General features: G+C 33.7%; 1 protein-coding gene across 1 annotated transcript; it reads left to right on the plus strand.

The window, feature by feature from the left end:
* The first annotated feature begins 112 nt into the window (after positions 1-112).
* On the plus strand, positions 113-9,283 carry LOC129805293 (DNA-directed RNA polymerase II subunit RPB9). The gene is made up of 3 exons (XM_055853115.1): positions 113-295; positions 361-489; positions 8,880-9,283. Exons 1-3 carry the CDS (start codon positions 231-233, stop codon positions 9,067-9,069), a joined length of 384 nt encoding a protein of 127 aa, XP_055709090.1. The 5' UTR covers positions 113-230; the 3' UTR covers positions 9,070-9,283.
* Positions 9,284-10,393: the final 1,110 nt, after the last annotated feature.

Genomic DNA, 10,393 nt, shown 5'->3' on the forward strand with positions numbered 1-10,393 from the left:
TAATTTCATTAAATAGGCCTTTTCTTTCACCCATTTTCACGCTATAAATATTTTTAGGATTTCTTGAAGATGGCTCTGCAGGTTTTATGGTTTATTGACGACAGTCACAGCCGTCACAGCAGTCACATAACCTTGTGTTTGTTTATTTTTGTTTAGCTTTCTCGTGAATTTTGGTAGTTTTTTCTCAAAAAAAACTTGTTTTGCAAAAACTATTTGGTGAAATTTTAGAAATGTCTGGTTACGATGCCCATGATGATGGCCCAGGATTTGTGGGAATTCGTTTCTGCCAAGAATGGTAATGTGAATACATAAAATTAATTTTCCTTGCATTTGTTTAATCTCCGGACATTTCTTTTCTAGCAATAATATGTTGTACCCCAAAGAGGATAAAGATAACAAGATACTCCTCTATGCATGCCGCAATTGTGACTACAAGCAAGTGGCGGATTCCAATTGTATCTACGTGAACAAGATTATGCACGAAATTGAGTAAGTAATATTCATTTCCGGAAACCTTTTCTGTTCTTTTGGAATATTCCATTTACTAGCGTTGATATTGCATTAAGTATTGAAGGCAAATTTAGGATCTCATAAATTAGTTTTCGATACAAATTATGAGAATCATTGTACCCGCATGGCAATACTAAAATATTACATTAATGGCAAGGGGAGCTATTTCTTTTAGAAGAACGTTAAGTTTATTTTTAAAGGACGATGGGCAAAAATACATAGGAGCTGGTCCAATCTTACGCTAAGGTGGGACTAGACTAGGCTCATTTGTAGGTATTGGTATAAATATGATTTAACTCTTTCGCGTCCCACTTTTATTCAGCAGATGAATTCATGTAAAATTGAGTTTTCCTAATGCTTTATGATCAAATATAATAGTTCAGAGAGGAAAAAAAATTTCCATTGCGTGACAACTCGGAAAAACCCCGGGTCATATATGACCCTATTGTCCTCAAAGGAAGTGTACATACCATTTTCAAAATCCATATCACGGGCTTTTTAAGAGTTTTTTTGCTTGAAGTTATTAATTTGGAAAAAATCATGGCAAACTGTATTGTCTTGATGAACACTGTACTCCTGGTGTTCAAGGAGTCTTCCTGGTAATCCCTTGAACAGTCTCTGTGACAATATTTTGAGTGGTATTTGGCAAAAATAAACTTATCCACATATTTATTCACACACAATACAATTGCACAATATGAGACGCTTGCAGAATACTCTAAAATATTGCAAAATATATTATAATTCATCAGATATAAGATGAAATGTCCAGGAGTAAGATGTCCCACCTGTATTTCACAAAGAAAAACAATGTCCCAACTACATTTCGCTATAGGTTTGGGACGAAAACACTGTTACCCTTGGGGACAATAGGGTCATATATGACCCGGAAAATTCTACACGCTTTTCTGGAAAATTGAGAGTAGTCAAAATATGCAATATACAATCTTTGGATATTCTATTTTGTGTTTCTAAAGAACTTTTTGCTGAAAAAAATAAATTAATATAAAAAATTTTGAAAGAGAAAAGTCATTTCACAAAGTTCGAAATTCGTGATTTTTGATCTCAAATATTTTCTTTTCCTGAATATCTGGAGTCCTGAGAAAATTAGCCAAGAATCTTACATCCTTCTATTATGATGTCGTGCACAAACCGATAGATTTCAATTAATGTAAATAGTCAAAAAAAAAATTGTTTTTTCCCCGGGTCATATATGACCCTAATGACGCGAAAGAGTTAAAAGAAGTGGCAAAGCGTCCCAGACTTTGCGAAGTGCTCGAACTGTTTTTTTTTGGTTCTTAACAGATTTAAACCGACTTAATGTATAAATCACTCAAGATCTCCCGGGATAATTTTAAAACTAATATAATTAATTTTCGGACGAAAATTACTTATCGCTTCGTAATCAGTTAATTACCGGTTCACAACCGATTTGAACCGATTTATAAATCACTCAAAACATTGTCCAGAATACATCTCAGGAGAGTAGTTATTTAAATTTCGAATAAAAATTAGTTCTCGGTTATTAACCAGGTCGTTATCAATTAAAAATCGATTGCAACCATTTCAGTTTTTTATCGGAAATTCCAAGACCCTTCCAACTAGCTCTGACATGATACCACTCGGTTGAGAAATGTGCTCTCTAGAGCATTTTTAACTTTTGACCCTGAAAAACCGTTATTAGGAATGATTTAACGGTATTTTCACACATGGTGAATTGTCCGCTTGGGTAGCTAAAACATATCCAAAAATGAAAAAAAAATCGTACGACGAGTTTTCGAGCAATCCCAAAAAACATGGTTTTGTAGGGGAAGGCGAGGGGTGGAAGGAAAATGAGGGACACCTTAAAGCTTTTTGGGTCGACCTATGAGGAGTGGGTACCCCAAATGTCCCAAGTTCCAAGTCTCTATCTCTTACCGTTTGACTTCTAAAACTGGCAACATCCGAATGGACAAAGAGCGTGACGCAGAAATTTTATAAAAGATCTCTCTGCTAATTTTAGAAGTGAAAACAGTTTGGAAAAGTTTTATATTAGGTGAAATTCTTAACAATCTCACCTGCCATTATCCTATCAAAATTTCATGTCCTCCGATCGGACACAAACTTTGTCAAAATGTGTTTTGCCACTTCCTGATCACAAATATATAAAACTTCCTTAGTCGTCTGTCCGCCTGGCCGATCGTTTGGCTTTTCAAGCTAAATAACTCCCGAAATAACAAATATATCGACTTGTGGTTTATAGCTGGGCCTTAGAGCTTTCGATCAGTATCAAACTTAAGGCCTTTTGACCCCCGTGACTCGAGCTATAAGGGGTTCAAAATTCGAAAATTGAGCAAACTACACCCAGTCCCGGCATTATGCACTTCGGGATTATGCTGCACCTGTCGAGATTATGCACATACAATTATGCAAGTTTGCCTACTTTTGGGAGTCAATTTATGAAATCATTTTTGAAATACGCCTGAATATACACTATTTTGTGACGCGGGAAATTTGAAGATACTATGCTTATTTTTCAGATTAAAACTTTAATTTCTTTTATTAGGGTAAAAAATTTAAATGTTCTAACAGTGTATTGGAAGAACTCTAGCCAAAGAGTAGGGGAGACTGGGGCAAAAAGTCACAAATCGAAAAATTCAAAATTCAATATTTTTCAAGGTAAAAAAGATAGCGGCTCAAATTTTTTTCTATAGATAGCCTCCATAGACCTTCTTCAATGTCTTTCTTAGAATTCGATCAAGGAATTTAAAAAATAAAAAATATCGAAATTTTTAGCCCTATTTTTGAAATATTTTCCTTGCAGAAGATAACAATTATTACCTACTTATTTTCCAAAATTGATGCACTGGTGAATATTTTCTAAATAATTTGGATTTTTTGAATACGAATCCGCTCTATATTATAGAATTTCACAAAGATTCTTTTCTCCAGAAATCCTTTTATTAAAAATGGCCACTTGGGGTAAAAAGTAACAAAAGGTAGGGTAAGGGCTCATAATTTTGACCAGTCTGCTTATAAGCATCGATGTTCCAAGTTTGAAATGCGATATTTTCAATACTAATTGACTTTTTTTGTTACTCTCTTTTCAGAAGGGTTGTTTTGAAACTTGCCAAGGAATTATTTTCTTTGTTTTTATTAAAATTAGTTTTAATACTAATTTAATTTAATTTAAAAATGAATTGATATGTAGAGGTGAATTTGACTCTTATTTTGGACAACTTGGTTATTAATTTGGACAACTGGGCTGTAAATTTGGACAGCTAATCCGCCTCAACAGGATGCCCATTGTTCTTCATTTCATGAACCAATCTTACCAAGTCCTCTTCCTGTTCATGTGGAAACGTTGAATGTTACAAGAAGCCCGGAAACTTTCCATATCATTCATTAAAGTAAGTTGACTGCGATACTCCAAGTACGTGCGGATTCGCTCATTCCCTGGCCTTTCCTGGGGCCTTTCAAGGCATTTCTCGCTACACTTCTTTCGTGGAGATGATGCTCCTTTGTTTCTCCAGGCATTTGTCCAACCTAGTCATCACAAAAGCTAAAACTTCACAAAATTTCGTGAGAAAAACACCTGTCCAAAATAAGGAGTATCACCTCACTGGTAAATGTCTTAAAAATTTCCGATTTTTCACACGAAAAATCTAATTTGCAAGGCAAATCTCACTTCAGGTCAAATGTACAAATCACCACTAACGTCAATCAATAGAATATTCACTAAATATTCAATAATATCACTGAAAAAAGCGAAGAAACATTGTTAGTGCTTCACCAAAGCTAAATAAGACTGAAGCAAACACGAAGTTCTGTCATATTTCTCGTAAACAATTGCTCATACTGAATTTTCAACAAAGCAATTTCAACTCAAATCATATTCAAAATTTAACGTATTTAGTGTTAAAATCTTCCAAAAAGAACAAATATTTAGATAGAATTCATTATTCATCAAATATTGGAATAAAAATCCAAAATTTTAATCAATTTATTTTTAGTGTCCAATTTTATCCTCAAAGTGTCCAAAATAAGAAACTGGACAAAATTATGAGCCTTTCCCCTATAGAGCAAAAAGTAACAAAAAGCGAAGCAATTTCTGATGTCTCGCCGCTTGTTGATTGCATTGGTCAAACGATTTACAGTCTTTTGTGTGTTTTTTTCTAAAATAGTTTGAAAAGCGCTTTTCTCGTTTTCTCACTTTTCTCGTAGAGAAAACGGTGTTTTTCAAAGGTGTAGGTAGATGAATAAATTTTCTATGAAAATATGTCCTCTAGGTATTTTTTCAAATTTACGGAAGCCCGTAATGCAGCGAATCAAAATATGATAATACCCAATGTCTGGTACTATTTGCCCCAGCATTTTTAAGAATATAGTCACAAAATTAGCTTTTTGAAATTGGCTCGATAAACGTATTTCCTTACAAAATAGAGGAAAATTACTTTCACAAAGTTGTAGAGCGGTAAATTTCCTATAAAACTGTGCTAATACGAAATTTTGGAGGTGCTCGGGTAGCTTGTAAAAAAATAAAATATCCGTTTTGTGACTTTTTGCCCCAGTCTCCCCTACTGTTTGTTAATGCATTTCTCTTTTTGCTCTGAATACTTTTACTCCGCGCGAAATTTATTATACGGCCGATTCATTCAAAAGAAATCGCCTGCGGGTAGGGAGAGGTGGGGCTATTTTGAGCTGTGGGTGTACATGGTTGTACGATTTTTTCGCATATTTTTAAATGAAACTGGGTTTTAACATGGTGTAATTTGGATGGACAAAATAATTGTGGATCTAAATAAAATAATTGTAAGAACCAGCTTCATTTAGATATAACCGAAAAAGTCGTAGGGGAGACCGGGGTACAATTAGCCAGTGGATTTTTCTCGTTTCCCTTAAAATGTACATTGAGCAAAGTATTTTTTCATGAAAGCAGGAACACATATTCACAGTTCATATTCCCAGAAATATTAGGTGAGATTCTTAATTTATAACTCTGATTGTGTTATCCTAGAATTTAGAAGCATTTTTATAAAATTGGTATAAAATTGTAGTTTTGATGTTACAGTTTTTGGCCCAGCATTTGGTTTTCTAAGTTGTTACTCAAAATCTCATAGTTTTACTTTGTTTCTGGTTTAATAAAGGTAATTTAGAGATATTTTTCACTTGGACAATAATTATCTACTTTTTTGTATAAGATGATACACACTGAAACAGCCTCGGGGCAGATGTAGTCACTCTTCCACGGCGGGATAAAACTATTGATGATTTTTCAGTAATATATGGATAATTGTTAGATGAAAAAGTACTATTGATATTCCATGCAATATTGCTATTTGTATGAGCAACTTGAGAAATAGATTTTTTCAGGATGTTTGCATCAATTTTGCCGCAATTGCAAGAATGTCATAAAAAAGTCGGCTAAAGCCTTTTTCATTAATCTTAAATGACATATTTAGCATCAGTGGGCTTCAGTGTATCAAGTGAAACACTATTTGGTATCTCCAGTTTAAAATTTTATCTGGAAAACTGGTGGCAATTAGTACCCCAAAAATGGATATATCTTGCCAGACCGGGGCACGTGTAGCCAATGTGTCATACTTTTTTCATTATCCTCTCTAGAAAAAGTCAAGGATTTTAGAGCTTTGAACTACACTGTTTCATATAGCCAATAACCTAATGCTACTGATGAAACATAAAAAAATTAGACAAACCTCATCATTTTTTCACAAATCATGCGCGAAAAAAAAGCCTCATTTCCTGGCTAAAAGTACCCCGGTCTCCCCTACAACAATCTAGCCTCACAACTCAAAGTAGCCCCACCTCCCCCTATGCAAATTTTTTCAATGCGTTTTTTTTCGCTCCCGAAGATGTGGATAATCCCGGGACTGAGTGTATCTCCGGTTCTAATTAACATTTTGGCTTATTTTTTTTATTTGTGCGTCTCGATGAGCACTTACAGATGGAAGTTCCGAAAATCATCACAAGTGGCGCTGCGATAGCGTGAAAATTTAAACTATTTTTTTTTTGCAAAAACGCCATTGTGCAAGTTAATCAAATTTTAGGGTGTGTAGTCTAGCCTATGAAGTTTACAAAATGTGGTTAAACGTTGTGGTTAAAATAGAGCCGGAGATATGAGGGGTTAAAGTTCACGAAATTCAAAATGCCATATCTCCGGTTCTATTTAACCGATTTTGAAAAGTAAGGGTTCTATAATTAAAGGTCTCGCAAAGCGCTACAACATTTCAGCTTCGTAGGACCAACGCTAGGGGTGTCATAGTCGAAAAACCAATTTTTATATTACATAAAACTCAATTATCTCGAGACCCTTGCTCAACTAATTTTGATGAATATTTCGGTATAATTGTAGAGGACATTTATATTTATATTTCGTCCAATCATTATTATTTTTTGCTCAGATTATGCCAGATTATATTCAATTTTGTCGATTTAGTGTAAAGGAATTATTTTTTTCACAATAATGCTACCAAAGTACGCAGGTGCTGATATGACCGCTTTTACTCCACTACGTTAATTAAAATAAAGGTTTAAAAGGATATTCTTACATAATTCAATCATTCTTTGATATTGGTGTAGTTCATTACATGGACAAAATACCCGCTGTGGTCAAAAAACGTGTTTCATAACAAATAAATTGAATTATCTCTGCTACCGAGTAACCGATATCAAGTTTTGGGGCAAAATTATAGAGAAGATTCTAGTCTATATTCCACTATCTTCTTTCTGTCAGGTCATTTACATCCTAGATTATTTTGATTTTAATAAAAAGTTTGCAATTTTTCAGAAATTTGATTCCTAATTGCTGTATAATATCTCTCATGTTTAGTTCCAAATCGAATTTGCATGCAATCCGAGTTTGCTCACGTTAAGAATCTCACCTAAAATAAGCAGATATAGGCTTATCACTAGCTTTTATATTCAAATATTTTGTGCCAATGTCAGAGTTTAAAAAGGCTCTAGAGAGCGAACTATTCAGCCGAAAGGGATTTGGGATCATTGGAATGGTTTTAGATTTTTTGGCAAATCTGAATCGGTTCCAATCTGTTATGAACCGATAACTAATAGTACCGAAAGCTCTAGGAAGGAAAGGATTTTTATTCTGGGATGAACGGTTTTCTTCCGCACGAATACCGGTCTATCCCTTTGAATCGATTTAACTCTTTCGTTTCTTCTGGGATTCTGGGTACCCATGGAAAAAAGATTTTTTTTTTGGACTATTTAGAATCGATAAAAATCCGATTCTTGTGGATATTCACAAACTATAAGGATGTCCAAATCTAGAAGATTTTTTGCAAGTTTTCAATTAATTCCTGAGCTTAGATATTTTTGGTCAAAAATCGTGAATTTTCGAATTTGCAACTTTTTTCGTATTTCTAGACTAGAATAAGGAAAAATCTCTCGGGGCCAATAAGTATGATAATTATTAATAATTACAAATTTCATAAATTAAGAAAATAAATCTTTCTTAAATTTTCAAAAAACTTGTTCAAACTTTTTCGGTACGGTCATTCCCAAAAATAAAAGTAGACGATAGGAGATCATTAGAAGCTATTTTTCTTCCTCTATGGCAAGAAATTTGAGACTTTTGAAATTAACTGAAAAAATAATTATACATGAATTTACTGCATTTTTTTTAAGTATCACAAATTTTTATTTTAGAAGACATTCACTTTGAATTATCTGTAATATTGGCTGCTTCCGATCATATTAGACAAACTCTTCTTTTTTTATCCCCATGATTTGCGACGCTGAACGACTTTATTGTAGTATTTCAGCAGTTACGAGTTTCAGCATTCCGTAAAGCTAGAAGGCTCTTTGTCATCTCATTTTTAAGCTGATAAATTCATTAAAAAAAACTGACAAAATACTTATTATATTTATATTAAAATATATTTATATCAAAATATTTATTTATATTCTTTGCAAAATCAAAAATTAAAAATTTTACAAAATTATTTAAAAGCTCTTGTGATATATGCATTTTGTTTTTTTTTCATATTTACATTTTAAATATGGACACAAAATAATTACAATAATGCTGCGAGTAATAAGACTTTTCCTGCCATTTTAACGATTCTATTCAGAAATAATGCTTTTGAAACTATGACGAAGTACAGGTACGGTCGTAAAAGTATATATAGATTTATTATTTATCAATGGTGCAGGAAGAAACACTGCCGGAATACTAAAATCCATGTCGAGATGATGTTTCCTTTATAATCTCTAGAGAGAAAGAGAAAGAGGAGATACCTTTAGAACCATTATCTGCAACATTCTCATGAATAATTTCTGAGTTCTGAAACAGTTCGTCCTCATGGTCAACCTCACTAATTGCTCTTTGTCTCCTCCTCCTTCTCCTTCCACAGTGAGCTCACACACATCGTTCCGGACGTGATCTCGGATCCCACGTTGCCCCGTACAGAGGATCATGCTTGTCCCAAGTGCAGTCATTCTGAAGCTGTTTTCTTTCAAGCACAGACCCGACGCGCTGAAGAAGAAATGAGGCTGTATTATGTGTGCACAAATCAAAATTGCACCCATCGATGGACAGAGTAGAGATCAGCAATTAAATTTCACCGCACAATCTCTTGGTCATTCTCGGGATGGAAGTGAAAACATGTCGCGAAACAAGAAATTCAAGTTGCAAAAATTTATTCTTTGCCTATTCTATTGTTAACACGATCATCTTCTAATGCAGATCTCTATTCTTTGGCTGAATTCTGTAAATCTGTTGAGAAGAGAAATATAATGAGAAATAATGCAACTAGTATGCAAATAATTCTTCTATTCACTATCCCCTTTTTCGCAGCCCCCTCGCAAATACAAAGAGAGTGGTTTGTCTATTGCAATGTTGCACCCCGTATCGAATTGTGCCAAGTGTTCTAGTGTCTTCTCTGTGCGGTTGTCTAGGCAGTGATTCTCAAATTGTGTGCAATTCAGGTGAACTATTTATTTATATTTGTTTTTTTTATAAGTTTTTCTAATAAGTTTTATAAATAGAATATTATAAAAAAATTTAATGGTTTTTTATAAATTGAAAAATTCAATAAGTACAGTGCCGGATGGAGCCCGGCGCGCGCCGACTGTTAGCCGTTTTTAGCGCGCCGCCAAACTTTTTTCTTAGCCGCCGCCGCCTAAAAATTTTTGAGGCGCGCCGCCGAGCGCGCCGCCAAGAAAACTTCGGCGCAGCGCCAATAGGCGCCACACTGAAACTTTATTTTTTTACATAAATTTTTGTTTTTTTTGTTTTTCAGATTTTTTTTTGTTTTACATAAATTTTTGTTTTTCAGATTATTTTGTTTTGTGTTTGTGCATTTTATGCAAACCCGAGAGATATGTAATTAGAAAATTCTTATAGAAAATTTAACGCTATAGAACTTTGCTGAAGATCATTTTCCTCTATCTAAAAAATGTTATTTTCGAGCAATTTTCAATGAGATGATTTTGTGGAGTTTCTAAAAACTGCTGGGGTAAATTAATCTTTAACTTAGTCATGGAACTAAAATTTTTGCACAGAAATAAAGACAAAATCCTCAACATGCTATTAGGCTCAAAATTTGAATTCTCAAGTAATCTGTTGGGGTAATAATTGAAATAATTCCTTAAGAAAAAACTAAAGAATATCAAAAAGTATGACATAATTTGATGAAAAATTGTGATTTTTTTAAAGAAATACTTTAACGCTCCGTCTTTTTATGATTTTTTTCGGGGTTTTATGGTCAATTTCTATGATATTTTCACTGATTTGAATTATTTAAGAAATAATTGATCCTATGATTGAAAACCATTCGCTAAATATTATTGTAAATGTAAATAAATTGAATAAATATTTCCATCGGTCGACTTGAGGAATCCAGGGTGGTCGAGTCGAGGATACTTT

The sequence above is a fragment of the Phlebotomus papatasi genome, chromosome 3, assembly GCF_024763615.1.
Source record: "Phlebotomus papatasi isolate M1 chromosome 3, Ppap_2.1, whole genome shotgun sequence".
Classification (NCBI taxonomy): Eukaryota; Metazoa; Arthropoda; class Insecta; order Diptera; family Psychodidae; genus Phlebotomus; species Phlebotomus papatasi.